This window comes from Mytilus californianus, unplaced genomic scaffold, assembly GCF_021869535.1.
Source record: "Mytilus californianus isolate M0D057914Y unplaced genomic scaffold, xbMytCali1.0.p SCAF_9, whole genome shotgun sequence".
Taxonomy (NCBI): Eukaryota; Metazoa; Mollusca; class Bivalvia; order Mytilida; family Mytilidae; genus Mytilus; species Mytilus californianus.
Window position 1 is genome coordinate 80,276,475 of NW_026262745.1, and position 27,055 is coordinate 80,303,529.

The window sequence follows — 27,055 nt, forward strand, 5'->3', positions numbered from 1 at the left end:
AACTTTAGTTTGCCTCAACCAAATGTTATGAAACTTATACACAATACGCTTATTACCATAAAACTCAGATCAAATTCGAATTTTGGTGGCGTCACTTTTTTTGTTCTTGAGTTATGTCCCTGTATATCGTTATATGCAAGCAGGGGCATCATCTGTATCCCATAGACACATTCTCCATTTATTTCCTTTAAGGTTTTCTTATTAACAAATTTGGTTTGTAGGTTTTTATGCATTAAGTTTTACCCTTGTTCGTTTCCGTTATCTAACTTAAGTTTGCCTCAACCAATTGTTATGAAACTTATACACAATACTTATTACCATAAAACTCAGATCAAGTACAAATTTGGGTAGTGTCACTTTTACGGTTCTTCAGTTTATGCCTTTATAACTTTATATGATATGCAAGCGGGGGCATCATGTGTGTCCCATGGACACATTCCCCATTTATTTTTTAAGGTTTATATATTTGTTTGATATAGAGTTACCCTTAACTTCTACACATTACTGTTCAGAGTTCTGAATAAGCCAAGGTGAATTTCTCAAAACTTATATTTTGCAAGTCAAAAATATTTTAGACTGATTCATTATAAGGGAAAAGCATTTTGACCTTTTAAATAATTGGTATATGAAGTTTGCTGTTTGTGTTCTTTTCATTAGTACTGTTATCTTAAACAGGATTACTTTGACATAGTAAAGACTCCAATGGACCTGTCGTTGATACGAAGAAAGTTAGATACAGGGCAATATGCTGATCCATGGCAGTTCTGTGATGATGTTTGGATGATGATGGACAATGCATGGCTGTACAATAGGAAAACTTCAAGAGTTTACAAATTTGCTTCAAAGGTAATAATAAAACTCACAAAAAAGAGATATCTATGTCTGTTAGAAGGACAGTAGCTTCTCTGAAAGGTGATGATTTTATATTTGGTCTGCAGTTTGATGATGTTGATTTGTAGTGTGTAAGCTGTGTTGCTACTTTCTGTTTGATGATAGTTTCAAATTTTACAAAACTCATTGTACACAGAAAATTTCGTCAATATTTCTTCAGTTCTAAGGAAGCAAATAATTTTATATTGGGTAGGAGGCTTCATAATGTTAAATTGTAGCTTTAAGGAATTTTTATGCAACTGCAAAAAAATTTTTGCGGTCGTATATTGGTAAGACGTTGGCATCGTCGTCGTTGTCCGAAGACACATTGGTTTTCGCACTCTAACTTTAGTTAAAGTGAATGGATCTCTATGAAATTTTACCATAAGGTTCAATACAACAAAAGGAAGCTTGGGATTGATTTTGGGGGTTATGATACCAACAGTTAAGGAATGAGGGGCCAAAAATAAGCATTTTTATACGACCGCAAAAAAATTTTTGTGGTCGTATATTGGTATGACGTTGGCGTCGTCGTTGTCCGGCGTCGTCCGAAGACACATTGGTTTTCGCACTCTAACTTTAGTTTAAGTGAATGGATCTCTATGAAATTTTACCACAAGGTTCAATACCACAAAAGGAAGGTTGGGATTGATTTTGGGGGTTATGGTACCAACAGTAAAGAATAAGGGGCCAAAAATAAGCATTTTTGTAACTTCCAGACATAACTTGTGTGTTAGTGTATGGATCTCTCTGACATTGTACCACAAGGTTCCATATCACAAAAGGAATGCTGGGATTGATTTTGGGGGTAATTGCCTCAAAATTTTAGGAATTAGGGGCCAAAAATAAGCATTTTTCTAGTTTTCAGACAATAACTTGTGTTCAAGTGTATGGATCTCTCTGAAATTGTACTGCAAGGTACCATACCACAAAGGGAAGGCTGGGATTGATGATGGGGGTAAATGCCTCAATATTTTAGGAATTAGGGGCCAAAAAGGGACAGGACAATAACTTGTGTGTAAGTGTATGGATCTTTCTGAAATTGTACTACAAGGTTCCATATCACAAAGGGAAAGCTGGGTTTGAGTTTGGGGGTAATTGCCCTAAACGTTTAGGAATTTGGGGCCAAAAAACACATTTTTCTAGTTTCCAGACAATAACTTGTGTTCAAGTGTATGGATCCTTCTGAAATTGTACTGCAAGGTACCATACCACAAAGGGAAGGCTGGGATTGAGTTTGGGGCTGATGAATCATAAGGGGGTTAAAAAAAAATTGGGGGGAGGAGTAGGGGTTTCCTTTTTTTTTTTTCTTTAAAATTTTCCATTTTAAATTGGTTATTTCTGATTTATATATAAAAGCAAATAATAATGATATGGTTTGAATAGGTAAATTAAAATTTTTTAAGTTCTTAGACCACATTCATTCTGTGTCAGAAACCTATGCTGTGTCAAATATTTAATCACAATCCAAATTCAGTGCTGTATCAAGCTTGAATGTTGTGTCCATACTTGCCCCAACTGTTCAAGGTTAGACCTCTGCCATCGTATCAAGCTGCGCCCAGCGGAGCATTTTATTACATCTGCTATGCAGACACCTCCTGTTTGACGATAATTTGAAAATTTACAACACTTATTGTACAAGGAAAATTAATATTCAAACATTTCATCCCTTAATATTACATGTATGAAAGCACTTTATTAAGTCCAATGAGCATTGATTTCATCTGTATCAGTTATGATTCAGTACATGTAACCTCGATCAATTGCATGAAGTGATGCAGGTCCATCATGGTGTTGGGCTTGTTTAAACAAATAGTGACCCTTTGACTCCTGGACAGTCCTGCTTCATGGTAGATATGAAGCTGATTTTAACAAAAATCGTAATGAGAATTTCAAATCTTTGATTTACTTTAAATTATGCACATAGCAGTATTTATTCAAAAATTTTAAAGGTAAAATTAAATAAAAGGAAAGTTTACATCGGACTGCAATTAAATTTTGGATACAGAAAAATGAGAATTGTCATAAGTTGAAGGAATATAGGTGAAATTACCGCTGACTAACAATTTTCTGGTTCATGTACAGAACAACAACAGCTTTTATTAACTTGTAACTTTGTAGAAAAAATATTATTATTTCATATTAAAGGTTATAGTAATAGTATGCAAACCTTTCTTTCCTTTTATTTTAGCTTGCTGAAGTGTTTGAGGGTGAAATTGATGCTGTAATGCAATCATTAGGTTACTGTTGTGGAAGGAAGCATGTTTTTAGTCCACAAGTACTATGCTGTTATGGCAAACAACTTTGTACCATATCAAGAGATGCTGTTTACTATAGTTTTCAAAATAGGTAAGTGTGTCAGATCACTGAAGCATTATCAATACATACATAAAACAACAAACCCAAATGAAAAAAAATAACCACTTAAAATGTTATTCTACTGATTGCTGTATAGGAAGAAATGCAGATATCTTCCTGTAAATACATCTTTAATACCGTATCAGTCTTAAGTATACGAGGAATTGTCCTGGAGAATATCTTCTCTTGATTGTAAAAATCCTACAAAATTGAAACAAGTATTGTGGAAGCTATTGCCAATGAGTTGTAACAGTTCTATAAATTGAAATCATTAATTTGTGCTTTGTATAGTTTATGTTCACATAATTGTACAGTGTATTTATGTTTATGGCTATTCCATTTAAATGAATGTTAGGATGGGGGAGGGACTTCCATAATCCAAATCAACAATACTTTGAGCAGTCCTTCAATCATTATTGGTGCACAAATCATGTCCAAAACTTCCCTACCTACCCTACCACATTCATTCAATAGAAGAGCCATTATTTATTTTCAATATTTCATGGTAAATTTTGATATAACCATGGATCAGTATTAATGTGTGCTTCATTTCAATATTATTATCAATTTTCATCACCATCATTGCTTGCTTGCACATTATTTTTGTGCCTGATGCTGTTCAGTAATAAAATCACATTGAAACGGGAAAAAAGGGCAAATGATAAATATATTAAGGACTGTTTCAGAATTTAACGCATGGGAGGCACTTTTTAGACCCCAACTACACATAATATAGAATTTCACTTGTCATTCTAATAAAATTCTAAGGATAATGTGACTCCCTACATTTAATTAATTTGATTGCCTCCCATACCCACAAGCACGATCAATTTGGATCAGCCCTGATATAACTTATGCAGCTATCAAAGAATTTTAAAAAAAAAGTACACACTCCTGATGTAAATTGCTATCAGGACATCTAGTTTTTATACGACCGCAAAAAAAATTTTGTGGTCGTATATTGGTATGACGTTGGCGCCATCGTCGCCGTCGTCCAAAGACACATTAGTTTTCGCACTCTAACTTTAGTTTAAGTGAATGGAAATTTTACCATAAGGTTCAATACCACAAAAGGAAGGTGGGAATTGATTTTGGGGGTTATGGTAACCACAGTTAAGGAATTAGGAGCCAAAAATAAGCATTTTTGTAACATCCAGACATAACTTGTGTGTAAGTGTATGGATCTCTCTGACATTGTACCACTAGATTCCATATCACAAAGGAAATGCTGGGAGTGATTTGGGGGGTAATTGCCTCCAAATTTTAGGAATTAGGGGCCAAAAAGGGTAAAAAAAACAAGCATTTTTCTAGTTTCATGACAATAACTTGTGTGTAAGTGTATGGATCTCTCTGACATTGTATCACAAGGTTCTATATCACAAAATGACTGCTGGGATTGATTTTGGGGGTAATTGCCTCCAAATTTTAGGAATTAGGGGCCAAAAAGGGGCAAAAAACAAGCATTTTTCTAGTTTCATGACAATAACTTGTGTGTAAGTGTATGGATCTTTATGAAATTGTACTACAAGGTTCCATATCACAAAGGGAATGGTGGAATTGAGTTTGGGGGTAATTGCCCAAAAAGTTTTAGGAATAAGGGGCCAAAAATAAGCATTTTTCTAGTTTCCAGACAATAACTTGTGTTCAAATGCATGGATCTCTCTGAAATTGTACTGCAAGGTAACATACCACAAAGGGAAGGCTGGGATTGATTTTGGGGGTAATTCCCTCAAAATTTTAGTAATTAGGGGCCATAAAAGGGCAAAAAAACAACCATTTTTCTAGTTTCAGGACTATAACTTGTGTGTAAGTGTATGGATCTTTATGAAAATGTACTGCAAGGTTCCATATCACAAAGGGAAAGCTGGATTTGAGTTTGGGGGTAATTGCCCTAAACGTTTAGGAATTTGGGGCCAAAAAGGGGCAAAAAAACAAGCATTTTTCTAGTTTCCGGACAATAACTTGTGATCAAGTGTATGGATCTCTCTGAAATTGTACTGCAAGGTACCATACCACAAAGGGAAAGCTGGGATTGAGTTTGGGGGTGATGAATCATAAGGGGGTTCAAAAAATTGGGGGGGGGGGGGGGGGGGGGTTTCCTTTTTTTTCTTTAAAATTTTCCATTTTAAATTGGTTATTTCTGATTTATATATAAAGCAAATAATAATGATATGGTTTTAATAGGTAAATTAAAAAATTTTAAGTTCTGAGACCACTTTCATTCTGTGTGAGAAATCTATGCTGTGTCTAACATTTAATTACAATCCAAATTCAGTGCTGTATCAAGCTTGAATGTTGTGTCCATACTTGCCCGAACTGTTCAGGGTTCCACCTCTGCGGTCGTATCAAGCTGCGCCCCAGCGGAGCATTTTATTAATTTGTATGTTTTTCAAAGTCTTTGAAACCTGAGCAGCTGAAGGTTCTTTCTTATATTGCTTTAAAAAGAACATGGAGAGGATACAGACAAGAAAGACTTTTTTTCTGTCCTTTCCCTCAAACTGAAACATTGTTTCTACATGTTACCTTTTGGTTTTTTTTAGCACATGTTCTTCCAATTACTATCAACCATCAGATCAGTTCTCACTGTCCTTTTTTAGCTCACCTGGCCCAAAGGGCCAAGTGAGCTTTTCTCATCACTTGGCGTCCGTCGTCAGCGTTAACTTTTTATACGACTGCAAAAAAAAATTTTGTGGTCGTATATTGGTATGACGTTGGCGTCGTCCGAAGACACATTGGTTTTCGCACTCTATCTTTAGTATAAGTGAATGAATCTCTATGAAATTTTACCACAAGGTTCAATACCAGAAAAGGAAGGTTGGGATTGATTTTGGGGGTTATGGGACCAACAGAAAGGAAAAAGGGGCCAAAAATAAGCATTTTTGTAATTTCCAGACATAACTTGTGTGTTAGTGTATGGATCTCTCTGACATTGTACCACAAGGTTCCATATCACAAAAGGAATGCTGGGATTGATTTTGGGGGTAATTGCCTCAAAATTTTAGGAATTAGGGGCCAAAAAAGGGGCAAAAAACAAGCATTTTTCTAGTTTCATGACAATAACTTGTGTGTAAATGTATGGATCTTTCTGAAATTGTACTACAAGGTTCCATATCACTAAGGGAAAGCTGGAATTGAGTTTGGGGGTAATTGCCTCAAAATTTTAGTAATTGGGGGCCAAAAAGGGGCCAAAAATAAGCATTTTTCTAGTTTCCAGACAATAACTTGTGTTCAAGTGTATGGATCTCTCTGAAATTGTACTGCAAGGTACCATACCACAAAGGGAAGGCTTGGATTGATGATGGGGGTAATTGCCTCAATATTTTAGGAATTAGGGGCCAAAAAGGGGCAAAAAACAAGCATTTTCTAGTTTCCAGACAATAACTTGTGTTCAAGTGTATGGATCTCTCTGAAATTGTACTGCAAGGTACCATACCACAAAGGGAAGGCTGGGATTGAGTTTGGGGGTGATGAATCATAAGGGGGTTCAAAAAATTTGGGGGGGGGATTTTTTTTTTTCCTTTTTTTTCCTTTTTTTTCTTTTTTTTTTCTTTTAAAATTTTCCATTTTAAGTTGGTTATTTCTGATTTATATTTAAAAGCAAATAATAATGATATGGTAGGAGATACACACCAAACAGGATGTGTAAATTATTATATAATAAGTATTGTGCAATAGCAAGAAATTTTCAATTGCACAGTCAGTAAGGGGTACTACTTGTACAAGTAATCTTTATTTACTTGAAGAAGTAAATAAAATATACTTATACAAGTTAATTATATTGTTTGAATAATCTCCCCTTAATTTTCGAAAAAATTTACTTGTATAAGTAAATTTTTTTTACAATCCCACAAAAATTCTCAAGTTTTGAGATGTAAAATCATGCCTTTAACAATTTTTCTCAGGTTAGCTCATAATTTTTGATAAGAGTTCAATGTTTCATCTCATTAATTCAACAAAGAAACTGATTGAGCAAAGAACTTAAGTATTTGCGCAAGGCCTTCAAAAATTTCTCCTTGGGGACTTGTAAATTAGCAGTGTTCTAAAGATAACAGACAAATGAGATTTTCCTTGTCCATGAAATTACACTTAAATGAATAGTAAAGACATCTGCAAAGGACAGACAATTTAAAATTCTGTTAGAGCAAAGAAGTTCTAAGAATTCAAGAAAAGAAGATAGGATGACTTTTTTACTTGTATAAGTAAAAAAATCTGAATGTCTAAGGGACATAACTAGGCCAAAAAATAATTTACTTATACAAGTAAATAAAATACACTTGTATAAGTATCCTACAAATTTACTTATATAAGTATATTATAATTACTTCCTCAAGTAAATAAAAATTACTTGTACAAGTAGTACCCCTGACTGACAGTATTGCACAATAGCAAGAAATCTTCAATTGCACAGTATTGCACAATAGCAAGAAATCTTCAATTGCACAGTATTGCACAATAGCAAGAAATATCCAATAGCACAATATTGCGCAATAGCAAGAAATTGTCAATTGTACAGTATTGCGCAATAGCAAGAAATATTTAATTGCACAGTATTGTGCAAAAGAAGATACTTCGTATAAATTGCTTATTTCTTGACCAATTTCAATGGGGTTTTATTCTTGAATTCTTGGGGTTCTTTAATATGCTGAATCTAACCGTGTATTTAGTTTTTGGATTTTGGGCCCCTTTTTAAATTGGTCCACATTGAGGTCCAAAGGGTCCAAAATTAAACTTTGTTTGATTTCATCAAAAATTGAATTATTGGGGTTCTTTGATATGCTGAATCTAACCGTGTATTTAGATTCTTAATTTTTGGTTCCGTTTTCAAATTGGTCTACATTAAGGTCCAAAGGGTCCAAAATTAAACTTAGTTTGATTTTAACAAAAATTGAATTCTTAGGGTTCTTTGATATGCTGAATCTAAACATGTATTTAGATTTTTGATTATGGGCCCAGTTTTCAAGTTGGTCCAAATAGGGGTCCAAAATTAAACTTTGTTTGATTTCAACAAAAATTGAATATATGGGGTTCTTTGATATGCTGAATCTAACCATGTATTTAGATTTTTGATTTTTGGGCCCCGTTATCAACTTTGTCCACATTGAGGTCAAAAGGGTTAAAAATTAAACTTTGTTTGATTTCATCAAAAATTGAATTATTGGGGTTCTTTGATATGCTGAATCTAAGCATGTATTTAGATTTTGGATATTGGACCATAATAGGTGAATGTCCAATTTAAAATTTTTAAGTTCTTAGACCACATTCATTCTGTGTCAGAAACCTATGCTGTGTCAAATATTTAATCACAATCCAAATGCAAAGCTGTATCAAGCTTGAATGTTGTGTCCATACTTGCCCCAACTGTTCAGAGTTCGACCTCTGCGGTCGTATCAAGCTGCGCCCTGCAGAGCATTTTATTACATTTTGAACTTCTTCTAGAGAACCACTGAATGGAATGAAACCAAACATGGCATGAATGTTCCTTATGAGGTGCTGACCAAGTGTTGTTACTTGGCAGTTGGTCCATCATCCAAGATGGCCGCCAGCGGGGGACTTAGTTTAACATAGGACCCTATGGGAAATACATACAAATGTCTTCTTTTAGAGAACCACTGAATGGAATGAAACCAAACATGGCATGAATGTTCCTTATGAGGTTCTAACCAAGTGTTGTTACTTTGTAGCCGATCCATCATCCAAGATGGCAGCCAGCGGGGGACTTAGTTTAACATAGGACCCTATGGGATACATACAAATGTCTTCTTTTAGAGAACCACTGAATGGAATGAAACCAAACATGGCATGAATGTTCATTATGAGGTGCTGACCAAGTGTTGTAACTTTGCAGTCGGTCCATCATCCAAGATGGCTGACAGCAGGGGACTTAGTTTAACAAAGGACCTATGGGAAATACATACAAATGTCTTCTTTTAGAGAACCACTGAATGGAATGAAACCAAACATAGCATGAATCTTCCTTATGAGATGCTGACCAAGTGTTGTTACTTTGTAGTCGATCCATCATCCAAGATGGCCGCCAGCGGGGGGACTTAGTTTTACATAGGACCCTTTGGGAAATACATAAAAATGCCTCCTTTAGAGAACCAATAAATGGAATGGAACCAAACATGGCATGAATGTTCCTTATGAGATGTTGACCAAGTGTTGTTACTTTGCAGCTGATCCATCATCCAAGATGGCCGACAGCGGGGGACTTAGTTTAACATAGGACCCTATGGGAAATACATACAAATGTCTTCTTTTAGAGTACCACTGAATGGAATGAAACCAAACATGGCATGAATGTTCCTTATGCAGTGCTGACCAAGTGTTGCTACTTTGTTGCTGATTTACTGTTCAAGATGGCCACCAGGATATTTTATTAAATAACGGGACCAATATTAATCAAAATTTGGCCTCAATCATTATTTGGGTATCTGTTATGATTTTTATCTATCTTTACATGATTTCTAAAACCAAAGTAGAGTCAGGTGAGCGACACAGGCTCTTGAGAGCCTCTAGTTTTGGTTTTCTCCTTTCTAGCCAACTTACCAGTGAATTTTGTTCACAATTTTATAACTTTGTTGTATTATTATAACATAATATCCAAGTTTGATATATTCACATTTTTATTTTTTGTGAATGTTACAGGAAAAAAATAGCTCTTAAATAAGTTGGTTTACAGTATATTATTACTGATAAATGACAGACTATTGTTTTTAATATGAAGGAAGTTATTTGATAGGTTTATTATACTGTAGGAATTCAAGGTGGCCAAAAAGTTACCTTTTAACTTCTGCCTTAAATTTTTTTATAAAAGGGTGTGTTTGTAAATGACTTTCAATTCTGGATCAAAGTATGGAAAATCAAACTGAGGGAAAATATAGTATTACATTGAAACATTTACATTAAATCATTTCTGTTTGCATAGAATACATGTCAAGTTTTATTTTCTACATGTTAGCTTACATAACATCTTCCTGATGGTCTAAATAATTAGAAATAAAACTGTTCATTTGGTTGACTTGTGAAATATCTTTTGATAGTACTAAATTCTTTTTCCTATCGAAAGTAGTTTTAAATTGTTGTAGTAGTGCTGTATAGCTGTAGTTATCATTTGTGTATTTTTTTCTTTTTCCCCAATTATTTTCTGCTTGTGCTGTGATGCTGTTGTATATTGCATTTTCATCATCCTCATCATCACCTTCAAAAATAAAACAGAAAACGGACAAATGGGCTTTATTCTGACAGATACATATACTGTGAAAAGTGCTTCAATGAAATCCAGGGTGATGAAGTGGAATTGGCAGATGACCCCACACAACCTGCTACGTAAGTAGAAATGTATAAAATTGTAATACATATATCAAAACATTAAAAGTAGATTTAATTTTATCACCCATCCCCACCACCTGCACAGTGAAAGGGATATTGATATAACAAAACACTCCCTTGGTCCATCACACTTTGTTAAAGCAGATATTTGAATTCATATGATTGGTTTCAAAGATTTCTACTGGAGGCAAACACATATGAAAAGGGGATTCATCAAATAATTTGGGGGAAAATTTTAGTTTTGACAATGATATTTAAGCCACTTAGGTCTTGGGGGCAAATGTCTCCTTTCTTTCAGGAGGGGTTCGTTCGTTAACATCAATGTTACCTTGTTTGTGGTAATTTTTTGTGATTTGGAAAATTGAGTGTTGGAGATCTCTGATAGCTTTTGTGAAATACATTGGCAATAATGGGGAAGGGGGAAGAGGGGGGAAAATTGAAGTGAACTTCTAAAACGACTTCTATATGTGGTTATCCCATTCATAACGTACCTTTCCTGGGTACCATGTTTGTTTTAAGGACTTATCTCTTTATGTCAAATTATTTTTCTGTTGAAAAATTTTTGACGACAGTAAAAAAAATATATGAATTATGGAGTAAAGGTTAGATGAGGTATATTAATCTACAACAAAAACTAGATTAATGGAGATATCACTTAAATGTTATTTGAAAAAATCTGCAAGTATCTTGGTCTATGACTTCAGGACGATAAATGATACAAAATCACAAAAAAAATGATTTGCTATGGTAAGAATTCATACATTGATTGTTGTTTGTTTAAGATTTATTGGGAATTTTCCCTACATGTGCAGGGCAAAGAAAAAACAAGTTAAATGATATTAAAGAATTTTTTGTGAACATTATTTAGATATCACGATTTTTTTCTGTATATATGATATATATGTGTAAATGATAGAACTCTATTAAATTTCCAATTTTATGATTTCAGGAGAATTAAGAAAAATCAGTTTGAAAGAATGAAAAATGACCAGTTGGACTATGAACCGTAAGTCTCAGAATTAATTATCAATACCATTATTTTATATCCAGAATGTAAATGATGCAGTATCTTCACAACCATTTAAGTACTCAGATTGAATGGTAAACACTTACACGTTACATTTGTACAAATGGTTTTAAGTCACATAGTTGAAATTTAATAATTTAATATAAATGCATGAATTTCATTGAAAATTAACACAACACTATAAAGCATCAGTTAAATGTGGTACATTCTAAAGAGGGATTTTAGTAGCATTGTAGTAGTTACAGATACACTTTCAGAAGTAAAAATGGCTAAAACTATAATTTTAAAAAATGAAGTACTTTCAGTTGCTTTAATGTACATGTTAATTATGATTATTGTCAGTTGATTATACCTGACTGAAAGGTGTGAACTGACCTTCACCTCATCATACCCCTTTTTTCTCAGAGCTTCCTGAAATTTGGTATAAAGCTTTGCATTGGGCATGCAATACCATGTTATCCATTTTCACATCCAAAGGTCATCTACTTCCTGTTTACAAAGCACTTAATAGTGTATCATTAGTGAGCAATATCTCTTGAATATATAGCTAGAAAAATTCTAAAAAGGTCAAGTCTAGGGAATTAAATAGGTGAAATAGGGTAAGAGAGTGGTCATTGTTGATCAAAATTATGGTGAGTAATTCAGATTGTGTAGTTCTTTCTAAAGCCTCTGTCTTTTCTACATTAAATAATGATGTACCAAGGTCAACATCTGTAGGAATGTTACTGTATAATAAGTTAACTTATGTACATGATTGGAAGAAATCTCACTAACTTTGTGCTAAATTTAGAATTATAATTCAACTGTGTGTTTCATTTTTATTTTCTTTGTTATTACAGATTTGTTGAGTGTGAAGAATGTGGAAGAAAGCTGCATCAAATTTGTGTGCTTCATTTTGAACAGATATGGCCTAATGGGTAATGTATTGCATCATAATGTTGTTTAATAGACTGTAGAATGAAAGTAACAAGAAGTGACTGACTTTATGAAAAACTACACAAATTAAATGATTGAAGCATGAATGTTATAACACAACCTTTCTTCAAATTATTGACTAAATAGTGCAAAAACGAATGTATATGCATATCTGGGCTGTATGTGTTTGTACAACTTGTTTTTATGCCCCACCGTAGGCAATGGCGGCATTAAGTGTTGCTCTTGACCGTCCCACCCATTTTCCCCACTCTAAAGTAAGTTTTCCTCATCCAAATTTTATGAAACTAATACACAATGCTAAGAACCAAAACTTGCAGACAGTTTCGAATTTGGGCAGAGAGTCACTTACCGTTCTAAAGTTATGCCCCTTTTTTGACTTGGAAAATTGCTACTTTTTAGCTCACCTGGCCCAAAGGGCCAAGTGAGCTTTTCTCATCACTTGGCGCCCGTCGTCCGTCGTCGTCTTCTTCTCTGAAACTACTGAGACAAATTTAACCATACTTGGACATAATCATTATTAGGGTATCTAGTTTAAAAAATTTGTCCGATGACCCCGCCTTGTAACCATCATGGCCGACTCGGTTAAAAATAGAACATAGGGGTAAAATGCAGTTTTTATACGCCCGTTTACGGGACGTATTATGGTGTACAACATGTCGGACATTAATTCAAAAACGCTGTAACCAATTTGCATGAAACTTTGGTGAATTGTTTATATCTATTGACGTGAGCTCCCTTTCGTTTTTTATAAATTTCAGATTTATCATTTCTGAGTTTTGGGGTTTTATTCATTAAAAAAGGGGGGATTTTCCAGTTTTCGGACAATAACTCAAAAAATATTTCACCAATTTGCATGAAACTTTTTGTGAATTGTTCATATCTATTGACCTGAGCTCCCTTTAGTTTTTTATAAATTTCGTATTTACTGTTTCAGAGTTTTGGGGTTTTATTCATTAAAAAAGGGGGGATTTTCCAGTTTTCAGACAATAACTCAAAAACAATTTTACCAATTTGCAAGAAACTTTGGTGAATTGTTTGTTTCTATCGACATGAGCTCCCTTTTGATTTTTATAAATTTCAGACTATACGTTTCTGATTAATGGGGTTTTATTCATTACGAAAAGGGGGATTTTCCAGTTTTCAGACAATAATTCAAAAATGCTTTCAGCATTTTTATGACACTTTGGTAAATTGTTTATATCTATTTTTGTAAGCTCCCTTTTGATTTTTATAAATTTTCGATTTTACATTTCCGAGTTATAAGATTTTATTTGTTTATAGTCTGACAACAGATTTACTAGTAATGAATCTAATGCGCAACAGCACAGTGTATTGCACAACAGCAAGAAATCTTTCATATAACCAATTTCAAGTTCTCTGACTACATTTATTCAGAAACCTATAATATATCAAATATTTAATTACAATCCAAATTCAGACCTGTATCAAGCTTGAATATTGTGTCCATTTTTGCCCAAACTGTTCAGGGTTGGACCTCTGCGGGCGTATCCAGCTGCGCTCAGCGAAGCAGTTTATTGGTTTATATCTCTGAAACTAAAGCATTCAGAGCAAATCTGACAGGTGGCAAAAATGTTCATCAGATTTAGATTTATCCGCCCAGAAATTTTCAGACGAATCCGACAAACCCTTGTTGGGTTGCTGCCCCTGAATTAGTAATTTTACAAAAATTTTGCAGTTTTTATACGACCGCAAATTGCGGTCGTATATTGGTATGACGTTGTCGTCGTCGTTGTCGGCGTCGTCCGAAGACACATTGGTTTTCGCACTCTAACTTTAGTATAAGTGAATGAATCTCTATGAAATTTTACCATAAGGTTCAATACCACAAAAGGAAGGTTGGGATTGATTTTGGGGGTTATGGTACCAACAGTTAAGGAATAAGGGGCCAAAAATAAGCATTTTTGTAACTTCCAGACATAACTTGTGTGTTAGTGTATGAATCTCTCTGACATTGTATCACAAGATTCCATATCACACAGGGAATGCTGGGATTGATTTTGGGGGTAATTGCCTAAAAATATTAGGAATTAGGGGCCAAAAAAAGGGGCAAAAAACAAGCATTTTTCCAGTTTCATGACAATAACTTGTGTGTAAGTGTATGGATCTTTCTGAAATTGTACTACAAGGTTCCATATCACAAAGGGAAAGCTGGAATTGAGTTTGGGGGTAATAGCCCAAAACGTTTAGGAATAAGGGGCCAAAAAGGGTCCAAAAATAATCATTTTTCTAGTTTCCAGACAATAACTTGTGTTCAAGTGTATGGATCTCTGTGAAATTGTACCACAAGTATCCATATCACACAGGGAATGCTGGGATTGATTTTGGGGGTAATTGCCTCAAAATATTAGGAATTAGGGGCCAAAAAAGGGGCAAAAAACAAGCATTTTTCCAGTTTCATGACAATAACTTGTGTGTAAGTGTATGGATCTTTCTGAAATTGTACTACAAGGTTCCATATCACAAAGGGAAAGCTGGAATTGAGTTTGGGTGTAATTGCCCAAAACGTTTAGGAATAAGGGGCGAAAAAGGGTCCAAAAATAAGCATTTTTCTAGTTTCCAGACAATAACTTGTGTTCAAGTGTATGGATCTCTCTGAAATTGTACTGCAAGGTACCATACCACAAAGGGAAGGCTGGGATTGATTTTGGGGGTAATTGCCTAATCTAACTGTGTATTTAGATTCTTAATTTTTTGTCCTGTTTTCAAATTTGTCTACATTAAGGTCCAAAGGGTCCAAAATTAAACTTAGTTTGATTTTAACAAAAATTGAATTCTTGGGGTTCTTTGATATGCTGAATCTAAACATGTACTTAGTTTTTTCATTATGGGCCCAGTATTCAAGTTGGTCCAAATCGGGGTCCAAAATTAAACTTTGTTTGATTTCAACAAAAATTGAATATAAGGGGTTCTTCGATATGCTGAATCTAATCATATATTTAGATTTTTGATATTTGGGCCCGGTTATCAAATTGGTTCACATTGAGGTTTAAAGGGTCCAAATTGAACTTTATTTGATTTCATCAAAAATTGAATTCTTGGGGTTCTTTGATATGCTGAATCTAACCATGTATTTAGATTTTGGATATTGGAATACCACAAAGGGATGGTAAGAATTGTCTTTGGGAGTTATGGCTCAAACCGTTAAGGAATAAGGTGCAAAAAAGGGGGGAAAAGGGTTTCCAGGTTTATTTATTGCTCATCTATTCTATTAGTATCAATTGAGAACAACAGTATTTATATTCCGGAATACATTATATTGTATAAATATTCCTAAATTACTTTATAAATATGAAATGTCTCCTAGAAAATACTTCATCTGCATAATATCTCAATTGAAAGTAACATTCATATGTGAGCTTGCTCTTATGTTGTTTGATTTTTTTGCAGATTTACCTGTGATAATTGTTATAAAGCCAGAGGATCAAAAAGAAAAGAAAACCGGTATTCTGCCAGAAGTAAGTAAAATATACACATAGATTACAATTGAACTTATTGAGGTTATATTATGACACATGCATATTTTGAGTTCTTTTTATCTTAACAATCCTCATGAAAATTAATAGTTATCATTGAGTCAATGGTATAAAAATCATAACTTTTTATCTGCAGATTCAAAGGTTCAATCTGTTTTTGTCCAATGTCTGTCAAAATTTTGTTTAGGAATCGCTTTGTTATGTGTTGCATTAATCAGTATTGAATAGGGGAATAAGAAGACCTTTTCTAGGTCAACTGTTATTTGATGTTTAGAGTTGTCCATGTGTTTGACTGGTTACACCTGACATTCATTTCATGAAAGTGATGAGTTACAATGTGTGAGCACTTTCTGAATCTGTCAGATACCTATTTCCTTGTGTTTATATACAAGTAACTTGAAGTAAGACCTATTATTATACGACCGCAAAAATTGAAAATTTTTTGGTCGTATATTGGTATGACGTTGGCGTCGTCGTCGTCGTCGTCGTCGTCGTTGTCGTCGTCGTCGTCGTCGTCGTCGTCGTCGTCTGGCGTCGTCCGGCGTCGTCCGAAGACACATTGGTTTTCGCACTCTAACTTTAGTTTAAGTGAATGGATCTCCATGAAATTTTACCATAAGGTTCAATACCACGAAAGGAAGGTGGGGATTGATTTTGGGGGTTATGGTACCAACAGTTAAGGAATTAGGGGCCAAAAAGGGGCCAAAAATAAGCATTTTTGTAACTTCCAGACAATAACTTGTGTGTAAGTGTATGGATCTCTCTGACATTGTACCACAAGGTTCCATATCACAAAGGGAAGGCTGTAATTGATTTTGGGGGTAATTGCCTCAAAATTTTAGGAATTAGGGGCCAAAAAAGGGGCAAAAAACAAGCATTTTTCTAGTTTCATGACAATAACTGGTGTGTAAGTGTTTGGATATTTCTGAAATTGTACTACAAGGTTCCATATCACAAAGGGAAAGCTGGAATTGAGTTTGGGGGTAATTGCCCGAAACGTTTAGGAATTGGGGGCCAAAAAGGGGCCAAAAATAAGCATTTTTCTAGTTTCCAGACAATAACTTGTGTTCAAGTGTATGGATCTCTCTGAAATTGTACTGCAAGGTACCATACCACAAAGGGAAGGCTGGGATTGAGTTTGGGGGTGATGAATCATAAGGGGGTTCAAAAAATTTGGGGGGGGGGGATTTTTTTTTTTATTTTTTTTTCTTTTTTTCCTTTTTTTTTTCTTTTAAAATTTTCCATTTTAAGTTGGTTATTTCTGATTAATATTTAAAAGCAAATAATAATGATATGGTAGGAGATACACACCAAACAGGATGTGTTAATTATTATATAATAAGTATTGTGCAATAGCAAGAAATTTTCAATTGCACAGTATTGCACAATTGCAAGAAATCTTCAATTGCACAGTATTGCGCAATAGCAAGAAATCTTCAATTGCACAGTATTGCGCAATAGCAAGAAATATCCAATAGCACAATATTGCGCAATAGCAAGAAATTGTCAATTGTACAGTATTGCACAATAGCAAGAAATATTCAATTGCACAGTATTGTGCAAAAGAAGATACTTCGTATAAATTGCTTATTTCTTGATCAATTTCAATGGGGTTTTATTCTTGAATTCTTGGGGTTCTTTAATATGCTGAATCTAACCGTGTATTAAGTTTTTGGATTTTGGGCCCCGTTTTTAAATTGGTCCACATTGAGGTCCAAAGGGTCCAAAATTTAACTTTGTTTGATTTCATCAAAAATTGAATTATTGGGGTTTTTTGATATGCAGAATCTAACCGTGTATTTAGATTCTTAATTTTTGGTTCCGTTTTCAAATTGGTCTACATTAAGGTCAAAAGGGTCCAAAATTAAACTTAGTTTGATTTTAACAAAAATTGAATTTTTAGGGTTCTTTGATATGCTGAATCTAAACATGTATTTAGATTTTTGATTATGGGCCCAGTTTTCAAGTTGGTCCAAATCGGGGTCCAAAATTAAACTTTGTTTGATTTCAACAAAAATTGAATATATGGGGTTCTTTGATATGCTGAATCTAACCATGTATTTAGATTTTTGATTTTTGGGCCCCGTTATCAACTTTGTCCACATTGAGGTCAAAAGGGTCCAAAATTAAACTTTGTTTGATTTCATCAAAAATTGAATTATTGGGGTTCTTTGATATGCCGAATCTAACCGTGTATTTAGATTCTTAATTTTTGGTTCCGTTTTCAAATTGGTCTACATTAAGGTCCAAAGGGTCCAAAATTAAACTTTGTTTGATTTCATCAAAAATTGAATTATTGGGGTTCTTTGATATGCCAAATCTAACCGTGTATTTAGATTTTTAATTTTGGGTCCTGTTTTTAAATTGGTCTACATTAAGGTCCAAAGGGTCCAAAATTAAACGTAGTTTGATTTTAACAAAAATTGAATTCTTGGGGTTCTTTGATATGCTGAAAATAAACATGTGTTTAGATTTTTGATTTTTGGGCCCCGTTATCAACTTTGTCCACATTGAGGTCAAAAGGGTCCAAAATTAAACTTTGTTTGATTTCATCAAAAATTGAATTCTTGGGGTTCTTTGATATGCTGAATCTTACCATGTATTTAGATTTTTTATTTGTTGACCCGCTATCAAATTGGTTCATATTGAGGTCAAAAGGGTCCAAAATTAAACTTTGTTTGATTTCATCAAAAATTGAATTATTGGGGTTCTTTGATATGCCAAATCTAACCGTGTATTTAGATTTTTAATTTTGGGTCCTGTTTTTAAATTGGTCTACATTAAGGTCCAAAGGGTCCAAAATTAAACGTAGTTTGATTTTAACAAAAATTGAATTCTTGGGGTTCTTTGATATGCTGAAAATAAACATGTGTTTAGATTTTTGATTATGGGCCCAGTTTTTAAGTTGGTCCAAGTTGGGGTCCAAAATTAAACTTTGTTTGATTTCAACAAAAATTGAATATATGGGGTTCTTTGATATGCTGAATCTAAACATGTATTTAAATTTTAGATTTTTGGCCCAGTTTTCAAGTTGGTCCAAATTGGGGTCCAAAATTAAACTTTGTTTGATTTCAACAAAAATTGAATATATGGGGTTCTTTGATATGCTGAATCTTACCATGTATTTAGATTTTTTATTTGTGGGCCCGCTATCAAATTGGTTCATATTGAGGTCAAAAGGGTCCAAAATTAAACTTTGTTTGATTTCATCAAAAATTTAATTATTGGGGTTCTTTGATATGCCAAATCTAACCGTGTATTTAAATTTTTAATTTTGGGTCCCGTTTATTAAATTGGTCTACATTAAGGTCCAAAGGGTCCAAAATTAAACTTAGTTTGATTTTAACAAAAATTGAATTTTTGGGGTTCTTTGATATGCTGAATCTAAACATGTGTTTAGATTTTTGATTATGGGACCAGTTTTCAAGTTTGTCCAAGTGGGGGTCCAAAATTAAACTTTGTTTGATTTCAACAAAAATTGAATATATGGGGTTCTTTGATATGCTGAATCTAAACATGTATTTAGATTTTAGATTTTTGGCCCAGTTTTCAAGTTGGTCCAAATTGGGGTCCAAAATTAAACTTTGTTTGATTTCAACAAAAATTGAATATATGGGGTTCTTTGATATGCTGAATCTTACCATGTATTTAGATTTTTTATTTTGTGGGCCTGCTATCAAATTGGTTCATATTGAGGTCAAAAGGGTCCAAAATTAAACTTTGTTTGATTTCATCAAAAATTGAATTATTGGGGTTCTTTGATATGCCAAATCTAACCGTGTTTTTAGATTTTTAATTTTGGGTCCCGTTTTTTAAATTGGTCTACATTAAGGTCCAAAGGGTCCAAAATTAAACTTAGTTTGATTTTAACAAAAATTGAATTCTTGGGGTACTTTGATATGCTGAATCTAAACATGTGTTTAGATTTTTGATTATGGGACCAGTTTTCAAGTTTGTCCAAGTTGGGGTCCAAAATTAAACTTTGTTTGATTTCAACAAAAATTGAATATATGGGGTTCTTTGATATGCTGAATCTAACCATTTATTTTGATTTTGGACATTGGACCATAATAGGTAAATTAAAAAAATTGAAGTTCTTAGACCACATTCTTTCTGTGTCAGAAACCTATGCTGTGTCAAATATTTAATCACAATCCAAATTCAGAGCTGTATCAAGCTTGAATGTTGTGTCCATACTTGCCCCAACTGTTCAGGGTTCGACCTCTGCGGTCGTATCAAGCTGCGCCCAGCGAAGCATTTTATCTTTTGTCTGTTATTAAAGATTGTAATATAAAGTACTAACAGTGACCTAGTGATTGTGGTTGATAATTTGATGCCCTCTCTTCAAAATAAATTTCATATTGGCTCATACAGAAATAATGTTTAAATTCTTTTTATTATTTTTATGCCCCCGCGTAGCAGAGGGGGCATTAAGTTTTACCCTTGTCCGTCTGTACGTACGTACGTCCGTCCGTACGTCCCGAAATTGGTTTCCGTTCTCTAACTTGAGTTTGCCTCAACCAAATGTTATGAAACTTATACACAATGCTTATTACCACAAAACACAGATCAAGTTTGAATTTTGGTGGCGTCACTTTAACCGATCTAGAGTTATGCCCCTTTATAAAAGGAAAAATTGCAAAATTTTTATTTTCTTCTAAATATCAAGTTTATATAATATATTTTTATACAACCGCAAAAAAATTTTGTGGTCGTATATTGGTATGACGTTGGCGTCGTCGTCGTCCGAAGACACATTGGTTTTCGCACTTTAACTTTAGTTTAAGTGAATGGATCTCTATGAAATTTTACCACAAGGTTCAATACCACAAAAGGAAGGTTGGGATTGATTTTGGGGGTTATGGTACCAACAGTAAAGGAATTAGGGGCCAAAAATAAGCATTTTTGTAACTTCCAGACATAACTTGTGTGTTAGTGTATGGATCTCTCTGACATTGTACCACAAGGTTCCATATCACAAAAGGAATGCTGGGATTGATTTTGGGGGTAATTGCCTCAAAATTGTAGGAATTAGGGGCCAAAAAAGGGGCAAAAAACAAGCATTTTTATACGACCGCAAAAAAATTTTGTGGTCGTATATTGGTATGACGTTGGCGTCGTCGTCGTCGTCGTCCGAATACATATTGGTTTTCGCACTCTAACTTTAGTTTAAGTGAATGGATCTTTTTGAAATTTGACCATAAGGTTAAATACCACAAAAGGAAGGTTGGGATTGATTTTGGGGGTTATGGTACCAACAGTTAAGGAATTAGGGGCCAAAAAGGGGCCAAAAATGAGCATTTTCTAGTTTCAAGACAATAACTGTGGAACGGTGTATGGATCTCTCTGAAATTATACTACAAGTTTCCATACCACAAAGGGATGGTTAGGATTTGCTTTGGGGGGTTATGGCTCAAACTGTTTAGGAATTAGGGGCAAAAAAGGGGGAAAAACAAGGTTGTCCTGGTTAATGGACAAATACTTTAGTACAAAACATAATTTAAAGCAGTGTAAGGGAGATAAATCAAATACATCATTGAAATTATCTCCCTTACACTGCTTTTAAATTATGTATAAAGTAATGGTTAATGAACAATAAAGATAATCTAAAACAGTGTAAGGGAGGTAATCCAAATACAACGTTTTGGTTACTTCCCTTACACTGCTTTTAAATTATGTTTAAAGAAATGCATATTTATAAAGGAAGACCAGTAAAAATATCTGCAAATGTTTTCATCTTTTTTTTTTACAAAAAAATCCATATGAAAGATTTGACACTATATTTTTATTAATTCTATTATAAAATAGATTAAGTTAGCACTATGGTAAATTTAAATGGGTAATTATGGTTGCCAACTCCATTGGAAATTTGAATTGAGATTATGACCATATCTTGAGGGAAAGAATTTTTTTGGGGGAAAAAGGGGGGGGGGGGGGGATAAAAAGAAATTGTGGGGGGCCAATTTTTTCTCATTTCAGATTTCAGAAATTAAAAAGAATTATTCTTCAAATATTATTTTTTTTTCAAATTTCAAATATTGAAAAATTTCAAGAAGTAATCTTTAATTGCACAGTATGGCGCATTAGATTTGTAAAATCTTTGATCACATTTATTTATTTGTTATGCCGAATCTAACAGTGTATTTAAATTTTTAATTTTGGGTCCAGTTTTCAAATTGGTCTACATTAATGTCCAAAGGGTCCAAAATTAAACTTTGTTTGATTTTAGCAAAAATTGAATATATGAGGTTCTTTGATATGCTGAATCTAAACATGTATTTAGATTTTTGATTTTTGGCCCAGTTTTCAAGTTGGTCCAAATTGGGGTCCAAAATTAAACTTTGTTTGATTTCAACAAAAATTGAATATATGGGGTTCTTTGATATGCTGAATCTAACCATGTATTTAGATTTTTTATTTGTGGACCCCGTTATCTAATTGGTTCTTATTGAGGTCAAAAGGGTCCAAAATTAAACTTTGTTTGATTTCATCTAAAATTGAATTATTGGGGTTCTTTGATATTCCAAATCTAACCGTGTATTTAGGTTTTTAATTTTGGGTCCTGTTTTTTAAATTGGTCTACATTGAGGTCCAAAGGGTCCAAATTAAACTTAGTTTGATTTTAACAAAAATTGAATTCTTTGGGTTCTTTGATTTGCTGAATCTAAACATGTGTTTAGATTTTTGATTATGGGCCCAGTTTTCAAGTTGGTCCAAGATAGGGTCCAGTATTTAAACTTTGTTTGATTTCAACAAAAATTGAATATATGGGGTTCTTTGATATGCTGAATCTATACATGTATTTAGATTTTTGATTATGGGCCCAGTTTTCAAGTTGGTCCAAATTGGGGTCCAAAATTAAACTTTGTTTGATTTCAACAAAAATTGAATATATGAGGTTCTTTGACAGCTGAATCTAACCATGTATTTAGATTTTTTATTTGTAGGCCCCGCTATCAAATTGGTTCATATTGAGGTCAAAAGGGTCCAAAATTAAACTTTGTTTGATTTCATCGAAAATTGAATTATTGGGGTTCTTTGATATGCCAAATCTAACCGTGTTTTTAGATTTTTAATTTGGGTCCCGTTTTTTTAAATTGGTCTTCATTGAGGTCCAAAGGGTCCAAAATTAAACTTAGTTTGATTTCATCAAAAATTGAATTCTTGGGGTTCTTTGATATGCTGAATCTAAACATGTGTTTAGATTTTTGATTATGGGCCAACTTTTCAAGTTGTTCCAAGTTGGGGTCCAAAATTATACTTTTTTTTATTTCAACAAAAATTGAATATATGGGGTTCTTTGATATGCTGAATCTAACCATGAATTTAGATTTTTTATTTGTGGGCCCCGCTATCAAATTGGTTCATATTGAGGTCAAAAGGGTCCAAAATTAAACTTTGTTTGATTTCATCAAAAATTGAATTATTGGGGTTCTTTGATATTCCAAATCTAACAGTGTATTTAGATTTTTAATTTTAAGTCCCGTTTTTTAAATTGGTCTACATTAAGGTCCAAAGGGTCCAAAATTAAACTTAGTTTGATTTTAGCAAAAATTGAATTCTTGGGGTTCTTTGATGTGCTGAATCTAAACATGTGTTTAGATTTTTGATTATGGGCCCAGTTTTCAAGTTTGTCCTAGTTGGGGTCCAAAATTAAACTTTGTTTGATTTTAACAAAAATTGAATATATGGGGTTCTTTGATATGCTGAATCTAACCATGTATTTTGATTTTGGACATTGGACCATAATAGGTAAATTAAAAAAATTCAAGTGCTTAGACCACATTCTTTCTGTGTCAGAAACCTATGCTGTGTCAAATATTTAATAACAATCCAAATTCAGAGCTGTATCAAGCTTGAATGTTGTGTCCATACTTGCCCCAACTGTTCAGGGTTCGACCTCTGCGGTCGTATCAAGCTGCGCCCCAGCGAAGCATTTTATTAAGATTGGAGTTATCTTCCTTTGACCATGATTATAGTTGAATCAACTACAATCAATGCTTTATACAATGCAATGTTTAATTTTGACTTCCACTGATAAAACACAGATCAAGTTGAATTTGGGTAGTGTCACTTTAACCATTATTGAGTTATGCCCCTTTATAAATAGAAAGATTGCAAAATTTTTTAGTTTCTATTCTGTAACTGAAGTTTTCCCCAGCCAAACATTATGAAACCTATACACAATATTCATTACCACAAAACTCAGTAAGGATCAAGTACAATTTTTTTGTTTCAGTTCTCTAACTTGAGTTTGCCTCAACCAAATGTTATGAAACTTATACACAATGCATATTACTACATAATACAGATTAAGTACGAAATTAGGTGGCAACACTTTTACCATTCTAGAGTTATTTATATTGCTTTTGCAGATATACAAATGTCAGGACTACCACCTACGAAATTAGGAACATACTTGGAAAATAGAGTTAATAATTTTTTACGAAAAAAGGATGCAGGTGCTGGAGAAGTTTTTATCAAAGTTATATCTTGTACAGACAAAGTTGTAGAGGTTAAACCTGGAATGAAAGCAAGGTAAACATACTTATTTCCTTAACATCTGTAGTTGATATGTCTATATTTCTATTATTTTACCTTTTGTCTATATTTTGTTCATGTCACCAGAAAATCCTGTATTACAATTTAATGATGTTGAAAATATTTAACATGACAATATTAAGTTTGACCTGGAGTTATGAAAATTTTAGAATTTGACCAAATTTGATATCAATTAGCTTCCAGTGTCCAATGGGCCATGTGAGCTATTGCAGTTACTTGGCATACATCTTAATCTTAAACTTTTACCATAATCTTCTCTGAAACTACTGGTCATCCTACAGTGGGGTTTGATCCATCAACAAACATGGCCACTCTTGCTTGAAATAGAATAGAATGGTCAGCATATGCTTTGGTTTATATCCTAAAGTAATTTTCACAAACTTACGTAGTGTATGAAAGATGGCTTTCATTGTTGCATATGATTTTAATGTTGCATGTTTTTGTCAGGTGAGTGATGCATGTTCCTAGGAGCCTTTAGTGATGAACATATTTATTGACAAATTAAGCTTTATTTATCCTAATAAAATTGAGAATGGAAATGGGGAATGTGTCAAAGAGACAACAACCCGACCAAAGAGCAGAAAACAGCTCAAGGCCACCAATGGGTCTTCATCACACAAGAAAATCCTGCACCTGGAGGTGGGATTCTAGTTCAGTGACAATGGACGTCACACTAAACTCCGAAACATATAAATGAACTAAAATTAAAAAAACATACAAGACTAACTAACCTAAGCCTATACTGTGTAGTGAAGGGTTTAAACAGTAAGTGGCCAGAAAACTTAAAAGAAATAAAAAAAGTAACTCAAGTATGAGCCTTTATCTTTTCTTTTGTTTACTTTGTTGAGTGAGAGAAAAAAGTAATTTGACAATTGAGTGTTTTTATCTTTGTTCTTTTGTAGATTTGTTGATAATGGTGAAATGGTACCAGAATTTCCATACAGAGCAAAAGCGATGTTTGCCTTTGAGGAAATAGATGGTGTTGATGTCTGTTTTTTTGGGATGCATGTTCAGGAGTACGACTCCAATTGTTATGCACCAAATAATAGGTTAGTACTTCCCATTGATCCATACTTTGCTAAAACCTGCCAAATTTTAAGACAGCCCTTCAATGATGTAAAAAAAATTGAATCATCAAGCCATTGGTAATGTACTATTTGAAAGAATGCTTTAAAATATATCATCTTGTACTACACTCACCACAACATATTTTCCATGCTTCTTGAGCATAACTTCATTTTTATACGACCGCAAAAATTGAAAATTTTTTGGTCGTATATTGGTATGACGTTGGCGTCGTCGTCGTCGTCGTTGTCGTCGTCGGCGTCGTCCGAAGACACATTGGTTTTCGCACTCTAACTTTAGTTTAAGTGAATGGATCTCCATGAAATTTTACCATAAGGTTCAATACCATGAAAGGAAGGTTGGGATTGATTTTGGGGGTTATGGTACCAACAGTTAAGGAATTAGGGGCCAAAAAGGGGCCAACAATAAGCATTTTTGTAACTTCCAGACAATAACTTGTGTGTAAGTGTATGGATCTCTCTGACATTGTACCACAAGGTTCCATATCACAAAGGGAAGGCTGTAATTGATTTTGGGGGTAATTGCCTCAAAATGTTAGGAATTAGGGGCCAAAAAAGGGGCAAAAAACAAGCATTTTTCTAGTTTCATGACAATAACTTGTGTGTAAGTGTTTGGATATTTCTGAAATTGTACTACAAGGTTCCATATCACAAAGGGAAAGCTGGAATTGAGTTTGGGGGTAATTGCCCGAAACGTTTAGGAATTGGGGGCCAAAAAGGGGCCAAAAATAAGCATTTTTCTAGTTTCCAGACAATAACTTGTGTTCAAGTGTATGGATCTCTCTGAAATTGTACTGCAAGGTACCATACCACAAAGGGAAGGCTGAGATTGAGTTTGGGGGTGATGAATCATAAGGGGGTTCAAAAAATTTTGGGGGGGGGATTTTTTTTTTCTTTTTTTCCTTTTTTTTTTCTTTTAAAATTTTCCATTTTAAGTTGGTTATTTCTGATTTATATTTAAAAGCAAATAATAATGATATGGTAGGAGATACACACCAAACAGGATGTGTAAATTATTATATAATAAGTATTGTGCAATAGCAAGAAATTTTCAATTGCACAGTATTGCACAATAGCAAGAAATCTTCAATTGCACAGTATTGCGCAATAGCAAGAAATCTTCAATTGCACAGTATTGCGCAATAGCAAGAAATATCCAATAGCACAATATTGCGCAATAGCAAGAAATTGTCAATTGTACAGTATTGCGCAATAGCAAGAAATAATCAATTGCACAGTATTGTGTATAAATTGCTTATTTCTTGATCAATTTCAATGGGGTTTTATTCTTGAATTCTTGGGGTTCTTTAATATGCTGAATCTAACCGTGTATTAAGTTTTTGGATTTTGGGCCCCGTTTTTAAATTGGTCCACATTGAGGTCCAAAGGGT

At 33.8% G+C, this 27,055-nt stretch overlaps 1 protein-coding gene and 1 long non-coding RNA gene across 8 annotated transcripts in view; one reads left to right on the forward strand and one right to left on the reverse strand.

The window, feature by feature from the left end:
- LOC127716522 (uncharacterized) overlaps positions 1 to 27,055 on the reverse strand; it is a 153,963-nt gene that overhangs the window by 112,847 nt on the left and 14,061 nt on the right. The window lies entirely within an intron of this gene.
- Positions 1 to 27,055, forward strand: part of LOC127716466 (histone lysine acetyltransferase CREBBP-like) — a 92,399-nt gene that overhangs the window by 38,957 nt on the left and 26,387 nt on the right. For 5 of the 7 annotated variants that reach the window (XM_052222680.1, XM_052222683.1, XM_052222684.1 and 2 more), the window contains exons 16-23: positions 676 to 846; positions 3,062 to 3,219; positions 10,447 to 10,557; positions 11,510 to 11,566; positions 12,427 to 12,504; positions 15,932 to 15,999; positions 24,393 to 24,555; positions 25,482 to 25,628. In XM_052222680.1, coding sequence (XP_052078640.1) covers positions 676 to 846; positions 3,062 to 3,219; positions 10,447 to 10,557; positions 11,510 to 11,566; positions 12,427 to 12,504; positions 15,932 to 15,999; positions 24,393 to 24,555; positions 25,482 to 25,628 — 953 coding nt within the window. The remainder of the gene's footprint in view (positions 1 to 675; positions 847 to 3,061; positions 3,220 to 10,446; positions 10,558 to 11,509; positions 11,567 to 12,426; positions 12,505 to 15,931; positions 16,000 to 24,392; positions 24,556 to 25,481; positions 25,629 to 27,055) is intronic. The other 2 variants (XM_052222685.1, XM_052222686.1) reach the window with 1 other exon arrangement.